At 40.3% G+C, this 19,609-nt stretch overlaps 1 protein-coding gene across 3 annotated transcripts; it reads left to right on the top strand.

The window, feature by feature from the left end:
• Positions 1-459: 459 nt before the first annotated feature.
• Positions 460-18,730, top strand: plekha4 (pleckstrin homology domain containing A4). Of its 3 annotated transcripts, XM_085171403.1 has the most exons (25): positions 460-610; positions 1,027-2,001; positions 4,994-5,057; positions 5,178-5,276; positions 5,400-5,472; positions 5,566-5,666; positions 5,816-5,934; positions 6,023-6,235; positions 6,347-6,641; positions 6,913-6,969; positions 7,141-7,287; positions 8,016-8,075; positions 8,188-8,268; positions 10,102-10,254; positions 10,359-10,457; positions 10,661-10,769; positions 11,216-11,277; positions 11,590-11,691; positions 11,783-11,873; positions 12,053-12,108; positions 12,567-12,707; positions 12,790-13,197; positions 13,802-13,923; positions 14,014-14,123; positions 17,014-18,730. In XM_085171403.1, the coding sequence occupies exons 2-25, from the start codon at positions 1,961-1,963 to the stop codon at positions 18,201-18,203; spliced, it is 3,993 nt and encodes a 1,330-aa protein (XP_085027529.1). In that variant the 5' UTR covers positions 460-610; positions 1,027-1,960; the 3' UTR covers positions 18,204-18,730. The 3 variants fall into 3 exon arrangements, with proteins under 3 accessions (XP_085027529.1, XP_085027531.1, XP_085027530.1); XM_085171405.1 differs by lacking the exon at positions 7,141-7,287 and having other exon boundaries at positions 462-610; XM_085171404.1 differs by lacking the exons at positions 460-610; positions 1,027-2,001 and adding an exon at positions 4,347-4,791.
• Positions 18,731-19,609: the final 879 nt, after the last annotated feature.

Raw genomic sequence — 19,609 nt, 5'->3', positions numbered from 1 at the left:
ATTATCTAGAAAAATTGTTTCCATGGTAGGAACTAATTCAAAATTACCTTAAACCCTATTGTAGATATTGTAGATAATTTATGTGCGTATTATGCGAGATTTACATTATTAGGAAAAGTCTAATCAATTTAAAATTAAATAAATAATTAATTAACAACAAATTAAATGAATAATTAACACGGTATAAGCTCAATCAGTGAACGGGCATCAAACAAGGTCGCTTTCAAATGAAAATACCAATAACAAACCTTTGACCAGAGAAATCTTCCTGTGATTTAATCATCTGATGGATGCAGCTGAATAAAATGTTGTTGGTGTGATTTATGCTTGACCTTTGACCTTTCAAGCTAATTTGGCCATTTTTTCCTTACTAAAAGAAACTGCATTTCCCATAATCCTATGAGAGGGCCCCACAGGTTGTTCAGCGTGTAACAGGAGACTATTAGTAGCCATGCAGCTGTCTGTCACTGCATGCGGGCGACTGCTCACTATGTTAAAAGGGAGTGGTCAGTAATTACTGCAGGCTAGCTGATTTGTCCCATGTGAGAACGGGACATCCTGAGCATCCCGGGTCAAGACCTTCCTGGATAAAAGCAAATGGCCTGGACACGTGAGCTAATTATAAGACATCGCGATTATTTTTGAGTGTTGACAAATAGCTTGAGTGTTTGTGTCTAGGTCGCAGGATTCTGGAAAGCTCATTTCACAGGAGATACTCTTAGATTAAAGAAACTGCCAACCAGGCTTCAGGGCGCTCCCGCTTACACTTGACTTTTCTCTTGTCTCCCGTGTTCTTATCATACCGCTTAAAATGCTTTTGATATCTTATTCCTGTGCTACAATAACACCAACTCTCCTGAGGCATGTGTACACTGCTGATTATCAGCATTCAGTTTCCCTTTGAGTGCCTTTCTTCCTGTTAAGCTTTTGTACATATAAGTATATAACAGGCATAGTTTTAATTACTCTCAATCCGTTAACCTTAAAGCGCTGTACTTTCTTTCTTCTTCTTCTTCTTTTTTATAGCTGTATTAACGGAGCATCATTAGTTTTCTTCTGTACTCTCTACAATCAGCTATACAAGACGCTGACTTGGCATAGCAGAAAGAATATATAAGAAGGGACCATCTGGGATAATTATTTTTGCTTAATTGTGGGAGCCTTTCAAGTCTAGACAGGCTAATTATAAAATAATTGGTTATCTTATATTTTAATGCAGCTTCTAGAGGTTTTACAGCTGTTCTTAAGGCTTCTTTTTCTTTTAATAATTTAAACTTTAATAGATTTAAAGTGCCTAAACAATCCATCAACCAAATGTCAAATTGCTTTCCTAATTCAAAGCTTTACTTTGTCTAGCACATGGCATGGTTTTGGAAGTAAGCCAGAGCCTTAAAGCCTTTGTCTTATTGTGCCCCTCATTCTCTGAATATTTTGGCTTTTATTGGGGGTGATGACTCAAGACTGGCATCCAAATCTGTGATTGTAGTAAAGCTACACTGAGAATTTAAATAATGCAAGGGGCAAAACAGAAGCATGAGAAAACAGCTGTTTTTTGTTTTTTTTTTTTGGGGGGGGGGGGTTATGTGTGTGTGAATTCTTGAGTCACAAACCCACACTCAGCAAAAGACAGAGAGGCTGTCAAGGGCAGGGCAAGAGGGAGGGACAGTGAAGAAGAAGAGGGGGAGGAAGAAAGAAGGGGCTCACAGAGAGTGCACTGTTAGTGGACAGAAAAACAGACTGAGTGCTAACAGCTAGCGTAGGTAGAGCACCAAGTGAGGACTGCTGCTACAAGTCAGACCAGAGTGAAACAGTCGACTACAGAGAGGAAGATTCACACGTCCACGGAGAGCAGCGGAGTGTAGCAGAAGAGCGTTGTGACTGTTTGGGCAACAGGAGCTCGTGGTAGCCAAGAAGAAGGCTGCCAAGCCTGAAGAGATGCTGTGAGGAACAGTGCCAAGTGATGGAGCTTGAAGCAGCCAGCAGGCAGGCGCGATTAGTCAGGTATATACAGCAATATGGCATCTTTATTAACATTTATGTCTCATGTAGTTCTAGATGGTTGCACAGTTAAAAACCACACTTTCTTAATCATTTATCTTTTTTTAATCTTTGGTCAATAATGTGACAAATTGTGAGCAAAGGTTGCTAAAGGTTAACGATACTGTGAAGCAGCTTTGTGGCTGATATTTATTATCTGTGGCTGAAACACTCAGTGGCCCCATGAGGGACCTCTTTAAACCTGTGCTAAACTTTTCTGTAGTAACTCAGCAAGTTTTACTCTTATAAGCATCAACTTTATGGCTTCAACACCTTAAAATGTGCAGCAACCAGCAATCTCGTGTCCTCAGAAATGACAGCCCAGTTAAGAGTCGAGTGTCCTACGTAACTGCTTTGCTTATCAAGGTCAAATGTATTTTGATAGCTTTCGTTGGCTTTTAAAAGTATGAGAATGTGGGAGACATGCAAATGTTTTTGTTGATAGAGAGAGGGAGAGGATTATTTTCTGGGGCAATGTATTCAACATGGTCTGTGTCCAACTTCACATGATGCTTCAGAGTCCTCGGGCATCACAAAGCGCACTCTGTGTCGTGCACAGACCCACCGTTTGTCCTCCCCACCATCCCTCTTTAGCATTTTAAGTCTTCTCCTCTCTGAGGTGGTGACCCTCACTGATTAAAAAGGAGATTTTCCAAATATTTCACAACACCCACAGAACCCCCAGTGGCTATGAGGTTGTTGGTCTCTAACAAAGACGTGACTGAGTTTTCTCATTTACTCCGTGCCGCGCTTGTAGGGAAATGCGGTTGATACCGGCAGAGCTTGTGGATACCAAATCATATCAAACATCTGGTTCATCCGCAAGTGTTTGTGGTGGCTCAACGTGAGATGTTCCTCGTGATTTATCTTTTCATCTTCAAGTTCATCTGTATTAGTGTTTCACAAGGGTCACAAATGAGCCAAGAAGGCCGTAAAAATACATATTTGATAAGGAAGCTTGAGCAGATGTAACTCGAAATTTCTGTTCTCCATTGGAGTTATTTTGCTGTCAAATATTTATGGACGAATTCAAATGCAAATGCCTTACATAATATGCACACACAAAAGAAATGTAAGGAATATTTTTGTTGTAGTACATGAAGAAATATATAAATATATACTGTAGGGCTGCCACAAACGATTATTTTGATAGTCGACTAGTCACCGATTATTTTTGCGATTAGTCGACTAATCAGATCATGCATCCATTGAACGTAAAACGTACAGCTTATTGCACCAGCATGCATCTGCTCTTATATAACTATCATTAGCTTACAGCTTTAAGTGTTTAAGGTACGTGCTAACTAAAATTAAAGACAAGATGACAGTTTATTGAATTTAAATGAAATTTGCAGATTGTTTCGGTGAAGTTTAATAAACTCCTTGCTATCTAAAATATAACAGGAAACCGGAGTATATTCTCGAGCATCTCACACTTCTGATAATCAGTTGTCTGCTTGACGTTTATTCAGCTGTGTAAAAACTATAACTTTCATCTCAGCCTAACCGATTTACTCAGGAACAAATAAAATACTGAAAAAAGCCAAACAATACAATTTTTAAGTTATCTAAGTGACTTATATATCATGTTTAACCTGAGTAGCGAAAGACTGCGGTGGGTTTGCCGGGAGTCCGGTGTTCTCGCAGGCTCTAGTGAGCCTTGAACCCCGGCTAGCTATCGAGCTAGTGGGTAACAGCAATCTCGGAAAACGTCAGAGCGCTTTTGAAAATATGTGGTGTCTTGATAAACTGAGCAGATATTTGAAGTTTACACAGCTACATTCCCGCCTGAAAATATGTTAAACATTTTTTGTGTGACCCAGAAAGAATAATACGAGTAACATTAAAACTAACTAGCTGCCACCATTGTTGGAAACTGAGCAGGGCCGCGATGGGTCGCTCTATGAATTCTGGGACAGTTTCTTCTTCTTCTGGGTTTAACAGCAGCTGGCATCCTTGTGCATGCAGTGCTGCCATCTTCTGTTTCAGTCCGTTATTACACTATTAAATCCTACTACTTATTCCTGTGTCATTTGGGATCTTACAAAGCTTCAAACGATGTGTCAACTATTAAATCAGTCGTCGACGATTTTGATAGTCGACGTAATCGTGACTAGTCAACTAATCGTGGCAGCCCTAATATACTGCACTAATAGTAAAAGAAACAGTAATAAGAAAGTAGTTTAACATAAAATAGATGGACAGATTGTTGTATATTGTCACATATAAACATGCAAAAATTTTATTTTCCCTTTTATATTTAATTTTTTATACTACTATAGCATTATTATTATTATTATTAGTATTATTATTATTATTATTATTATACAAAGTAAACAACTTTACTTTCCCACCACCATGCTCCTTTATTTAGGTTTTCTATCCTCAGCGATCCACACTGCAGTTATGCAGTTTGGACCAGATAGTGTCTCATACCAGCCCCGTCCCTGCTGCCAGATTGGTTTTCACACAGTCCCAGCCCCTCCCTACCACCACAGCGACGCAGCTGTCACCTGTCAGTTTGCATGGTGGGGATGCGCACCGGCCTGTTATGGCTCAGAATAGAATTGTGGGAGAGTTTTTCTGGAAGTATGGGGCAACCACACCAAGTCCTTGAGAGAATGAACAGTTGAGCTGGGAAAAATCTCAACTATATAGGAATGTGGCATTTGTTACGTCGGAGCTTACAGGGCTGCTGGTCAGTGGAGTGACTGACTGCTTCTACAGAGGGGGACACTGATTCAGATTGTACTGGTAAGCGGTTACATCTTAGCTATACCAGCTTCAAGTAGCCCATTTGAATATGTGGGCAGAGTCATGTTACAGCCATGTGTCTTGGTATTCAGGGGGTCTATGTGGCACTTCATGGGGTTTTATTACTGTGTGACTATTTCCTTTTAACTGTTGTTTCCATCTTTTTCCTGTGGTCTGAACACATTTATTTGTCACCCTACAGAATGGATGACCACGACAGAGTAAGCCAAGCATCCAGCGTGGCCACAATATCCTATTTTCCCGTGGTAAAGGTTTTCACATTACAAGGCTCCCGTTTTTGTATACATGGGTGACCTAGTGTGATGCTGTTAATGCATAAGCACATGTGTGCACACAAATGTATTTTTTCCCTGTTTTGGTAACAGGAAAGTGATGGGAAGGTGCAGACATTCGGGAAGAGGTGTCAGTCTGCCAAGAGAGACCCCAACTGCCCTGTGGTTATCAGAGGATGGCTCAACAAAAAAGTACTTTTGCATCATTTGCTTTCATGATCTACTTAAAAAGATCAACAACTTCACTGTTGCATGCGGAAGAGTGTGTGACTGAGTTTACTGAAGAGCAGAGCCTAATTGATCTTCCTCCCGCAGGATAGCTCTGGTTTGAAGCTTTGGAAAAGACGATGGTTCGTCCTCTCTAACTACTGTCTGTTTTACTATAAAGGTAAGAGATCGGCACTTTGTCTGGAGGAGAAATTCTGTCATGTGTGGTGATGCATCCCTTCTTTTGTTCATGTCTCGTCCATCCTCTTCTCAGACAGCAGAGAAGAATCTGTTCTGGGGAGCATCCCACTGCCAAGCTACAAAATCCTGTTCTGCACGCCGAGGGAATGCAAGAACAGAAAGTTCACCTTTAAGGTATTATTGTTAAACCAAGTCATTGCAAGGATGTAAGGCATTCTCCAATCATGCGTATGTGCATGCAATATTTAAGTGTATATGTAGATTAGGAAATATGAATTTTTAATAATGAAAAAAACATTTGTGAATAATATGTGTCAAACTAGGTAGTGCATCAGGGGATGCGCTCTTATTTCTTCAGTGCAGACACTCAGGAGGACATGTTGGGTTGGGTTCGAGCCCTGAGTCAGTCTGCTGCAATGGAGCCAGACAGCTCCATGAACAGGTACAGTTCTGTTCAAAATAGTCATGAGGTTTTACATTCGGTCGTTTTACACCATTTTGACTCATAAGCATTTTTTTGATGCTTTCAGGCGCTGCTCAAGTTATCACGACTTTACGCAGATAGGTGGCAGCAGTGAATCAGTGGACCTCCCTAAATCTCCCTCTGATGATGAGGGTCTATCCCAGAAACACAGGCACGTCAGCAGGACTCTGAGTGAACCGAGTAAGCTCAGTGGTGGAAGGATGGGGAGATCGCACTCAGAGCAGAGGGAGAGGCGGAGCATTCATCAAAGAAACAGCAGGTTGTCAAGTCGTCTATGTGTGTGTGAATGAATATCCAAGTGGTTTTCTTAAAAGCTGAAACAATAACTGCAAAAGCTGCTTTGTGCTGTTTCTGCTATATTCATAAACAGAACACCGAGCCCAGACTTAAGCAGAAGAAGAGCTTGTGGTCCAAACAAAGAGGAGGATTTTTTCCCGGGTCAAATCGCACCGTCGCAAACAGATGTTATGGCAACAGGTTCTTTGACCTCCAGAGGTCAGCTGGGATCAAGACCACACACACCGATGGGAAGGGTTGACATACGACCCCATGATGACCCGATCATGCTGCCACATACTCTTTACTATGCACCTGCCTCACCGAATCTGGAGTTCAAATCCAATCCCAGCACTCCAGGCTCAGAAAGGTGGCAAAGTCTAAGCAAGGTTGGAACTTTCAAAAAACGATCTTGATATTTAATTGCTTCATGAGAGTCAATCTGTATAAAACCCAATGCCAAAACTCATCTTATCTCAGAGAAATGGCCTCCAAACAGGGGGATTGGAAACAAAGTATCCAAGTTGTATCACACATTTTATCTAACTTGACTAATACAGTGTATTAAAAAGCATCATCTTGAGTGGAATGGCCCTTTTAAAGCACGGTTTTGTGTTAACAGCTCATGTTTGTCAACCCTTTCTCTTTCCCTGTCTTTAGCCTGCCCCTGTATATGGTTCTGTTCATCATAGCAGTGGGCGAAGACCTTTAGGGAAGGTAAGCAATTAAAAAAATCTTTGTCGTTATTAGTAATGTCAAATTTCATTGAGTAAAATCTTCTGAAACAGATCATTAAAGTCACCAATAACAGTTTTTACTCTCTCTGCACAGTAGCACAGTGTTTGATATTGTGTTCTCTTTTCACATACATGCGGTCTCCTTCCTCAGAGTTACTCCACAGGGGTACATGCAGACTTACTGCCCCCTTTACCCCCCTCATCGAGAGCCTCACATTCTCCACACCCCCCACAACACTACCACCATCATCACCATCACCGCAGCCATTTATCTGTTTGTGTGCTACCGCCAGCTATGGTACAGCCCAGCCTGCTGAACTGTGCTGTATTCTTACAGCATTTTGTGTGGTACAACATGCTCAGTGGTGATGTGGTGTCACGTGTCCTACCCCTTTATTTAAAAAAGAAAAGAAAGAAAACACTGTAAACGTTTTCTAAATGTATTAATACAGTTGTCCTGTGTATGTCATTGACTTGTTATATGTCTGTCACTGTTTTTTATTGTCACTAAGTCTGTTTTTTTGTTACTAACAAACTGTGTGTTTGTTATTATAATTGTGTTTTTCTGTTTTATTATGTATTTATACTGTGTTTTGTCTGCCAAGATTATGCTACATGTACTATAATGACTATTACATGAAGTTGTTGTTTGATCAGTAATCAAAAAATACATATGTTTTAAGCATTTTCAACATTTCTGTCTCTCAGATTCATGGCAATTCATGCTATAAGCAGATGGTTGCAGTGTGCTAAAGCTTGTGCAGTGTTCTGCAGTGTTAAAACAGCTGAGTTTTAACATTCAGGCAGTAACATTTAAGCATTAATCTACATGTTTCCCTTAATATGATTTAACATTAGCAAGATTTTTAAAATAAATTTAAAGAAAATGTTAACAAATATATATATTTAGGTATCTAATGATACATTGAAGGTTTGTGAAGAGGAAGGAGAAATATGTTAAAGTCATTGTTCAAAAAAAAAAAAAAAAGTAATGTGAAACAAAAGGGTGACTATGATGATTTTCAGGCTCCAAAACCTGACCCGAGGGAAATGCCACCACTCCGGCCTCTTGAAAGTGATGCAGACGTGAGTGTTCATAATTTCAGCATGTGGGTCTTAACAGTCACCAGACCAGCGCAAACTGAAATAATTTGTTAGGTTTTTTTTTGTAGTCATGAGTTTGATTTTGTCTCCTCAGGCTGTGTTAACAAGGTTGTGTGGGTGTGACAAACTGCTGCAGTCTCTGTCTGTAGAATTGGCCCAGCTACAAATGGATAAGGTCGGAAATTCTAAAGATTTAATTCTATATAGACAATACATGACCCAAGCATTTAATCTAAAGACAGACACACACACACACACACACACATATATATATATATATATATATATATATATATATATATATATATATATATATATATATATATATATATATATAAACTTAGCACAAACAGCAAGGAAACTTTTGTGTGGTCGAGAATTTGTTTGTTGTAAAAATGCTTCTTGGCAACAAATCCTACACCATTTAATTCCCTTTAAATGGTGTAAGATTTGGAAGGAAAACGTATTCGTGAGTTAAGCAGCAGAGTTGAGTATGTGGATCGCACCCATAATTAACTTACCAAATCTTCTCTGCCAATCCCAAACAGCTGTTTCTGCTTTTGACTCTTGATTGGTGTCATTTATTGGATTAGATGATTGAAGCCTTAAAAAAGAAGACATACTGGCAAGTTAACATTTTATTCATTTAACAAACAGGGCCTCAGTAGCATGTGGAAGAACCATACCCAGCAACAACAGCCTGGTGCGTCCTCCTCATGCTGGTCACCATCTTTGTCACACACTGCTGTGGGATGGCATCCCATTCTTCAACAGCATTGTGCTGATCACTCTGGCACGAATAGCACACTCAAGCTGATACCACAAGTGTTCAGTGGGGTTGAGGTCAGGACTGCAAGCAGGCATTCCATCCTACCCACTCCCAAATTCTGAAGGTTGTCTCTGATAAACCCCACTCTGTGGGGGCAAGCGTTGTCTTCTTGGAGGATAGAGTTCGGTCCAGGACTGTGGAGATGTGTGACTGCCAGTGGTTGCAGAATCTCATCTTGATATTTCTCTGACTTTAGTTTGACTCCAATGATGACATGCCTTGTTTTTTCAGTTGCCTCCACCAAAAGCCATTACCCTATCAGTGCAGCAATCAGCATAGCGTTGTCCACATCTTCTCCACACTTTGATCCTACAATCCACCTGCTGTAGGCAAAATCTTGACTCATCGCTTAGCGCAAACAGGCCTGGCAGTGAAGTGCAGTCCTGGCAAGCCTCCTGGCAGCCCTATGAGACCAGGGATTGGTTGTATGTAGGCTGTTCCGCATTGTCTGGGCAGAGAGTAGTCAGGCATATTGTCCTGCAAACCTTGACTATAAATTTGTAGAAGACTATCTATGGTGCTGACAACATGAGGAAATGGTCTTCTTGTGGTGAACTTCTTGGTCCTATCGCTGGCATCCACTGTTATATGGAACTTGGCCTTCAATTTGGAGACGATACTGGGATTCACTCCAAATAATGCTGCAGCTTGGTTTTGCAGAACACTAGCTTGAAATTGCCCTATGGCACAGGCTCTATCCATGCTTAGAGCAGACACTAACTGACTGTTGTAGCAGGGTCCCTGCTTACAGGTGCAACCCACCTACTCTACCTACAAATGGATTTTTCTTGTAAATATGGCACCATTTAAAGGGAAATAAACACGCTCTACAAAGGAATAAGATTTATTGGCAAGAAGCACTATTACAACCAACTAATAATCAACCAAACACCTATTTCTTTACTTTTGGTTCCACTCAACTAATAGAAAGAAAATGTTTTTTTTTTTAAAAGTATATAGGTTCACTCCCACTACATTTATTTATTAGGACACTGTGACTTTTTAAGAACAATTATTACAGAAAAAATAGGACAGTCGTAAGAAAAGTTACTGAACTTATTGAGTAATTGAAACATTTGTGCAATTAAGCTACAAGAAGTACAGCCAGATTTTGTTTATGTTTATTTAGAATTTTACACACATATAAAGTCCTTTTCCTCACATCTGCACGTGTTTCAGGACAATGTCCAGTGTGCTTTGGAAGTTTCCAGACTGCAGCTAGAAGAGTGGAAGAGCCATGGACCCCAGGCCCACGAGGAAGCGCTGACCGAGAAGGCTTTGTTGCAAGAGGAGCTGGTGACAGTCCGGGCCAGAATGTGTGACGTATCACTGGTGTGTTAAAAAAAAAACCCTCATATTAGATTATTTCTTCACTGATGCTGAATCATCCACTATGGGTTATTGAACTAATCCTCTGATATTTTCTTTATATTCAGGAAATAGAGCGGGTTTGGTGCCAGTATGAGAGGATGGAGAGTGAACTGTCTGTTGTCCGTTCACAACTTCAGCACATCTGTAACTTTGGAATGCCACAAGTAATTTTAAACTACAAACCAAATAGTTTTTACCTAATAAGACCCATGGCCTCACAAATAAACTTTATTAACGTGTGCACAACATCTATTGAAAAGTTTGCCTCAACTTTGATGATCCTCATGTGGGGAGCGGGGCTCAAAATGTGAAACTCTCTTATATTTTGCTGTTCTATGTGGATCATGTCCATGTTCTACCCAATCAGGAGCAATCTCAGGCTCAGCGAGAGCTGTGGATGATGGAGGACATACTCGATGGACTAAAATCCAATCGGAGTCACTTCCGCTACCTGCTGGGGATTCAGAGACATCACTGTGAGCATTAGCTAGACATCCTACTGTAATATTCAGACTCTTACTGCACAACTTTGTTTTCAGCCATGTATAAAGGGTCAATCTTTGCCTGAATCTTTGCATTTCTGAACAATAACAGTACATTAAATGTGACATTTAAATGGAAGAAAAGGTTATCGACAACACCAGCTCATTACACTGTCGGAGCTACAGACACCACTAAACTCATGTACTCAATAATACAAATGATTGAAATATCATGTTTTAAAGCAAGACACGTGATGTAGTTATTCAGCGCAGATCAGTGCCACATAGCTAATTATAATAATAATTGCTCCTGGCTGCCACTTGGGGCCACCAGTGTATACAGCAGTTTCCTGTTGTAACCTTGATACTGCACATGGAACCTGACAATAACCTGACAATGAGCAGAGTCAACACTGTGACCTTTTCTGTCTCTCCCTCAGTGTTTCAGTCCACAGCTCCGCATCCTGGATCCCCTGGCTCTCCCACAGAGTGTCTTCCAGTGGTATGACACTTGTCCATTGTTCATTTGTCAGTGGCCCCTGACATTTGCGCTCTGCTTATGAACAAGCAGGGAATTGTTGTCCATTCAAGTCATTTTGCTGGCTTGCTGGCTACTTGATGTTTTTTGGCTTTACAGCATTTGATTTTAGTTATTGATAATATTCATCGTGTGAGACTAGTTGTTAGAGAGTAAAAACAGAACAGCAAGATTTGCACAGAGCAGCATTCATTTATATGACTATGTCTGGCACAGATAAATTGGCTTTTCCATAATAGTTCCACAGTGTTCATCACATTCCTATGATCCCTGCAGGACGTGGAAGAGGAGCCGCCAGTTCGCCCACCGTTACCCCAGGAGCTACAAGAAAGCCAGAGCAGGAACATGTGCCATGGATGGGCAGAGTCCCCATATGAGGTGGGCAATTTTTAAAAATCTGCCAGAAAAGACATTCAGGTTTGGTAATATTTTCATGGATGTTTCTGATATTTCTATGCTTATGTTTCAGGCAATCTACAGCCATACTGTTGATCCTGTACACAGAAGAGGAAACAGCCAGCCTGCCCTCCTTAATGTGAAAGCACATAGAGATCCCTCCGGTTGGCACAAATATGCTCACTACAGAAATAGGCTGATATTAATACACCGTGCTGTATATTAATTTTTTCTGTCATATCTATTATTAATAGCTTTAGTAGGTGTTCTTTACATAATGCTAAATTATCCCTTCCTATTATCATCCTTTTTCCACTTTCCTCTATTTTCATCTCATTTTTAGACTCTCAGTCTGGTTCAAAGTGGATCCCACCAGACACAACCAACCAATCGACCAAGGTTTGATTCTTCATAATTTCCTGTGTGTTGGCATGCGGTGTGATCCAAAATGCTCCAAATATAGAAGCAGTCAAAGCTGATATTTCCTCATTGCAATCACAGCCAAATTCGAATTCTTTGATTCTCTCATCCTCCTTGCAATTAGGGCATGTTGCAGTACCTGTTCTAGACGAGAGGGGGAGGTAGAAGCTCACGTCTCAATGCAGTAGCTCAGCTCAACAGTAGCCACCAACCCCTTCTTTCTCACCTGCACAAATGCATATATATCGACAGACATAGCGAGCAAATATCCATCATAATTTCACACACACAGATTCCTCTGCACAAACAGATTCAAACATAAAGCCATTTTAATCATCTTTATAATGGCTGACAGGGTTTCTTGCTTTATGAATCTTTGAGCTGCAGTTATCATAAATGACTCATATTCTAAACAGCCAATGTTTTTTTTTTTCTAGAAGCTGAAGATGAAGATGAGTGAAGAAGAGCAGATTGAGAGAATGAAAAGAAATCAGGAGAGGGTGACTAATAGGAAAAAACCTCCTGTTCCTGCTCCAGGTGCCCAGACTCAGGGTCAAAGTTCAGAGCCAAAAGCAGAGGTTTGCCAAGTAATGAATGAATGAATGAATGACTATATTGTGTTGTATATATATTTACTTTTCTTACTTGGTATTCTCTCAGGCCCCTTTTCCCTTAAGGGTGACACGAGTGGTTACAGCTGTACTACCGTCTTCGCTCGTGGCCAGGCGAGTTTCTGTCGAGGATCCTCCTGCTGAGCTTGATACTCCACTGGCTGAGCAGATCCCATCTGAGAAACAGCTAAATCTGGCTGAACAGGGTAAAAAACTGTTAAGCAAACCACCCAGGAGGCCCTTGTTAGAGAATCCTGATCAAAACTGGTCCTCAGCAGAGATGGACCAGGATCAGCCCATTAAGAAGACATACAAAGATCAGCATCAAGGAGCATCCAGGACCTCCACGAAAGAGTTACGTTCAGAAGTGAGCAGAACTGAGAGTTTAGAGACGTCAAGCAATCAAATTCGAGATGACGCCGGTTTAGAAAATGGAAGCGCAAGCTCAAATATAAGGGTAAGAAGAAGACAACATTAAGATTCATATGATTAATAAACTAAAAGGATACAATACAATAAATCCATCGCATTTTATTTCATATCAGATTGCAGATTAATTTAACTCAGTCTGAATGAGCTCTAATGTGCTGTTGACAGTAGATTTATCTCCTCTGTCGGGATGTATGACAATTGCACAAACCATTTTTCCTTTTGTTTTTTTTAAACATGCTTTATTTTTTACTTTTTATTTTACTTTCTTGAACTTAATATGTGAACATTGCGTTAAAGTTTAATGCGGATATAAAGCTTGTTTAAACAAACAGCTGGAGATTCTAAATGAAGCAAGAGGCCTTGTATCAGTGTCTGTACAGTAATTCTGAACTACAGTTAATTCAGTATCACTTTTATAAGTGACTCAAAGCCTAATAAAATGTTAAAGCTGTATTTGAGCTGTTATAGAAGGCCTGATGTGACAGATATGTTAATATCATTGCATCAGTTGTGTCATTCAGCAGTATTTATCAATACTGCATAGAAAAGTATAAATGGCGCTCTTACAATTATTCTTTTAGTTAAAGTTATTCTTATATGTGCATTTTAATATAAATCTATCTCAACAGAAAGTGGAGCAGTCTACTGCCCTTCTGACCTCAAACATGGACTATGACATCTGTCTGACCCATGAACAGCGAGAGGCCAAGCTCCGGCGAGTGGAACGAATACGAGAGAGAGTCATAAGAAGGTGTGAGGGGGCTGTTTTCTTCTTTACACAGTGTAAATGTGCTTTATATTGATGAAAGTCTCAGCAAATTGTCTGTTGTCTGTCTATCAGCGCAGTCAGAGAGAGTGCCACTACACACAGTCAGCTCTCGGTTATGGGAAAGGAGAAGGAAGTTCACCATGTTCCCTCTGATGCAGCAAGAAAACAAAGATTGAAAGCAGGTACTTACTAATTTAGCAATACAGTACTGATTTATATAGATTTACTAACATCATATAGTAGTTGAGTTAATAATTAACTTGTCACTTAGGACACTAGGCATTATTAACAATTAAAGATCATTGAATGTATATAAAAGACAGACATGGACTAGGAAGCATTATTATTTTATTATTTTTATAGCCAGCAGGGGGCAACGCTTATGGTTTCAAAAATAGATTCTATTGAACTCAATTTCACTCAATTTATAACTTCAATCGGCATTTTCCTAATAAGTTTATGTTTTTGATTGCCAGCTTTATGGCAGTTTTAAACAAAAAGATGTTAATTTTGTAAATTGTTGTGACATTCAGAGGAAAGAAGAAAAACAGTAGTACGGCAGGAATAGGGTTGCCAACCGTCCCTTAAAAAACGGAATCGTCCCGTATTTAGAAACAAAAGTACACGTCCCGTATTGAGCTGAAAAGGGACGCACTTTGTCCCGTAATACAGTGAGAATCAAAAGTAGTCTATAAGTTTTAATGTAATTAACGCTTTGTTTGAAAACATAATTCCCAGCCCCGCTCCTGCTTTGTGACCAATGAGCTGACAGCGCACTTATGACAATTCGAGTATGACAATTCAGATTACCGCTCATCTCATTGGTTGAGGAAAGGTTGCTTGCGGAGAAAATACCGGAAGACAACAGATGACCACAACAAAAAGCATGGCCAACGGGGAAACAAACGCCGACACTGCGGTGCAAGTCTCAGACGACAGTACACCTGAAGACTGTGCGATTTTCAAACTGCACGATTGGCTCGCGTGGGTTATAAGTTCGTAGGTCACGATGCAGGGTCTCACGCTATACCGCCCGATGCTCTGATGCGATCCGAGTGCTCACACCGTGCCTCCATAAAATGAAGGTTATAACAGAAAATCTGTCGGTCGCTCTCCCTCTCTGTCTTTCACTCACACAGACACACGCCACCATCAACTTTGCTAAATTGCTAATGAAAAACACTGATCAGGCAGCTGTGATTGAGCAGCAATGTAAATCCAACTATTTTCACGGTTGTTGTGGTCGTGATAATTTGGTGATGCCACATTGAGAAGGCTCGGATGAGCTTTCCAATGTTCTACAAGTTGTGCCTCCATCGCTTGTGTCCAGATCACACGCTGCACAGCCGTGCTGCTCCGTCTTTTTCACCGACGTTTACGTGTTTGCGCATGAGCAGTGTGAGCGGCTGATGATCGGGAGCTGGTCGTGAGGTGTTAATCGCTTCTCGTTACCCCACGTATACTACACGATGCACGATGAAGGCCAAAATTGGGCCGATCACCAAATTGGTCGCACGACTCGGCTCAAAATGGGCCACAAATCGCACAGTGTAAGCCCAGCATTAGACCAGCAATGTTTGTTCCTCTCAGAGAAAGGAAAAAAAGGCTGCAAAAGTACAGGGAAGAATGGGAAAAGGAAAACACCTGGCTGGAAAAGTGCACTATAACACCTATAAAGCACACTGCACTGTGTGCTGGCGCACTTTTTCCATAGGCATGCTTCTAATGGTGGGCACATGAAGAACATAAGGGGCGTGAAAGCTCGGGGAACCCTTAACCAATTTTTGTCCACCAGGCCACAGCAGAAGCAGATATGGTATGTAAACACTGGTTTGTTTGTTTTTAAACCCTCTGGTTAAGGTTAAAATGGGCATGTGCAGTGAATATCAGCGCTATGTGGCCAGAAGTGTGATAATATAATTTATTTTGTGTAATAAACAACTGCAAGGATAGATTGAAACAAATAGATGAGTAATACATAAAAGTAATACATAGATGAATAATGATGATGAGTTATGATGCGTAATCATGGGAACAAATGGGTTTACAAACGGGAGCAAAAGCTGAAATAATGCCTCTACTGAAGCCAATTGCACTAAATGCACTAAATGTGCACTGTTACAAGAATATTTTTCTTTCTATTGTTTTCTATTAATTTATATAATTTTAAGTTAAGCAGGACAGAGTTCTTTTAAAGAAAGATTTACTTTTATTCTCAAAAGTTAAGCATGACAGGCTTCTGTTTAAGAAAGAGACCTGTTTTATTGTGTTAATGTTGTCATTTTGAGCTAAAAATAAATGCCTAAATGATTTTTGTTTCCCATGTCTTGATATCACAAAGAATACACATCTACTTAAATCAAATTCAAGTCAAATGGTTAAAAAAATAATTTCACACACAAAAAAAGAGCTAAAAAATTCACCACACTGGGAAGGGTGAAGACAACTGGGTTGCCCGGCCCTGGCCACGAGGTGTCCCTTATTTATTTCTCAGGGAGTTGGCAACCCTAGGCAGGAAACAGTTTAGCCCTTGGCTACCTTGTTGCTATTGTATAAGACCGTGGACAATCTGATATCCCCATGTTGGTCTTGTTCCTACATCATAACAATGTCGGTCCAGGATGAACATTGCAGCTGAACAATCTCATTGTCTAAGCAGTCTGTTCACATTAGCTAAGAAGTTAGCTAATGCTAATAAAAACTATCACTAGCAAACCAACACAAGTAAGCTAAAGTTGCTTAACAGCAAGCCTAACTTGATTCTATGTCTGTTATATTGCACAAATTAATTAAGGAAACACTTGTAATGTCTACTATTTGTTTTACATAAACATTTTTTTCTTATTCCAAAACTGTGATTTACAACAATGTGATTGGTTAGTTGCAATGTTGGTCCTGGGCCAACATTATAATGATGATACAGCAGCTGAACTTACAGCTTTTAACAGTAGTCCACTAGCCAGTGGGTGGCACCATGGTGGCTACGTCAAACTTTTATGATGGTTTCTATATTAGTAGAAGTGCTAACTGCTAACTGTTGCACCTGACAGATTAAATCATCTGTGTTTTCAGGCCATGATTGCTATGATGGCCATGGAAGCTGTGGGGATAACTTAAGAAGTTCTGGAGAGCTTCAGCTTTCAAGTGCAATATCTGAGGATAAAGAGGAAGAACACCAGCAACTTAATAATCAGGCCAAGTTAGAGAACAGAACACAGCACAGCGGGAGACCGGGGGTTGCCAAAAGTAAGATCAAACGTCCAGCTTCACCCTATCATATCTCATCCATGACTGTTTATCCGAAAGATGGAGGGAAGAGATTCATAGGTCTCAAAGATGATGAACAGAAAAAGGTTGAAGACAATCCTGATGGTGATGATAATGAAAGTGATTCTAAGGCCTCAGATCTGAGAGCCAAATGGTTCCTTTCCACAAACCAGTGGAAAGGATTCATACCTCTACAGATCCCTGCCACAGAAACACTGTGTAATGAGGAGGCAGCAGACAACCAGGCAGCTTCATCTGATGGCATTACTGATTCAAATGAAATGTTATCAGCAGTGAGTGAGAGCTTAGAGAAGATGAAAGAGAACCATTCACTCTTCTATAAGATTGCATGTGACATCAGTATTTCAGATTCAGACATAACAAAGAACGATGGGAATTCATGTGCTCAAACATCATCTGGGCCAGAAGATAAAGACCCACTGTTGATCACTGAGTCTGTGCCAGCCGATGCTGCCAGTAATGTTGGCCCTTCATCTGACCAAGAGAATAAGGATGTCACTCAGCCTGTGTCATTAAATGGTAATGAAAGTAGTGGGACAGCTGCTTCCAAACCTCGAGATTTAACAGTGGACCTTCAGGAAAAAGCAACAAAAGATGCTTCTGTTTTTGAAAAGAGCGCTGCAAATGAATGTGAGGACAACTCAAGGTCAGAAAGCCAGCTGAAAGTTAAAGAAACTACTGGCAGAGTTTGCATTGGGGACACTGATCCCAACCAGACACTGGATGGAAGTGCAAGTCAGACAAGAGAGGAACGTAGTGGAACGAAAGAGTCAGGGGACAGGAAGTTTGGGCGAGTGAGATCGGAAGAACTGAAAAAGTCTGCTAGTTTATGTGAGGAGAAAAATGAGAATGTCCCAGAACAAGGCAACAAAAGCTCTGCTGCTCTATCCAGCTCTGTGCGTGAAGCCGGACGTGTGATTCGGAGTGCTTCTTTTGGAAAGGCGAGAGTAACAGTATTAAGGACAAGTTTATAAAAGAAAGCAGAGACGGCTTAAGGAGCTTAAGTGAACAAACTCAAGAAGGACAAGAACACAGTTTAGAGTGACTGCAGTGAAAAATGTTAGAAGAATTCAACTGACTGAAGGACTCTGGACCTAATTTTAAATTACAAATTGTATAATGGGAACATATAGTATCAGAAACACCTTTAATATTTGGTAAGTTTAAACATTTCCACTATCCACTGTTGAACATTTATGCAAATGCAATGGAAAGTCTTAATATTTCATCATAACAAAAACTATGTACTGTATGGAAATAAAGTATTGTTCTTGCAGTGGAAAAAAAACAAATACCTTCTCTATAGCCGCTGTCGATACACGCTCTGTGTTTGAAGCTAACATGATCATTCCTCTCAAAATATGCATTCAACATAGCACAGGAGTCATAGCTAATGGCTGCTCGTGATTGGTAACCCTTTTATTGTTCCTGCTGCAAAATGTGTTGTTGTTTTTTGTATCTCAGATATCCTGATTAATAAAAATGCTGTGTGCCACGTCGAGACCCAGACTCGAGCTTTGTATGTGCCAGAATCACATTTATGTTTTGCTCTCATTTCAGCCCTTTTTTTCCCACCCACTGAAGGTCCCCGCGGTGTTTAGGTGCTTTTCTGTGAGGAGACCTGATGCAGAATTACACGGGGCTGCTGAAAAAGCCTTTGTCACTTTAAATCCTTGCCATGTCTCAGTCGATGACATCATTGTCTGAGAACACATTACATCACCACTTCCCAGGCTCTCTCTCTTAAAGACAGCACCACCTTATGTTTACTGAGCCACACACATATACACACACATGCAGACATACACTGAGAGAGAGACCCACTGATCTGTTTACAATTGTGATATCAATATCAGCACCCATACTAATAACAGTGAGCATACACACTATGTATGGGCTGGTGAATTCATTTGGTGTAAATGGTAAATTAGGAACAGTAATCGTAAATATAGCTAGTTTCTAACAGGGCTATTCACTTTAAACATATTCCTGCAGTCATTAAATACCATTGGCATGCATTCCAGACACCATTACAGGCTGTTAAATGCAGTCCTGAATACATTTAACGGAGCAATGAGTGAGTTCTGACATAGGCTACAGTATTTATTGTGTGTTTGCAGCATAAAGTGAAAAAAGGTGGTGCATAATATAGACATAATTGTGACTTTTAGAGGCTTCTTCCATAACAATCACAGCATATGCAGACATATTTAACAGTTAGCAACACATAGTTTTGAGATATATGTTAAACATTCATGTGACTTTTTCTGAGCTGAAGTTGAACATCCCACAGCTTGCTTTTGCAGAATCATTTATATGCATATATATAACTGCCTTCTATTTGACTCTGTGGCCAGACTGCAGCCCAGAAACACGGGCA

Source organism: Neolamprologus multifasciatus, chromosome 8 (assembly GCF_963576455.1).
Source record: "Neolamprologus multifasciatus chromosome 8, fNeoMul1.2, whole genome shotgun sequence".
Lineage (NCBI taxonomy): Eukaryota > Metazoa > Chordata > Actinopteri > Cichliformes > Cichlidae > Neolamprologus > Neolamprologus multifasciatus.
Note: the sequence above shows the minus strand (reverse complement) of the source record. Positions and strands in the feature narration are given on the sequence as shown.

Coding starts and splice junctions, on each gene's coding strand:
- plekha4 (XM_085171403.1), top strand. CDS start 1,961: ATGGAGCTTGAAGCAGCCAGCAGGCAGGCGCGATTAGTCAG. Junction 2,002..4,993: donor AGGCAGGCGCGATTAGTCAG/GTATATACAGCA, acceptor GTCACCCTACAG/AATGGATGACCACGACAGAG. Junction 8,269..10,101: donor CCCAGCTACAAATGGATAAG/GTCGGAAATTCT, acceptor CACGTGTTTCAG/GACAATGTCCAGTGTGCTTT.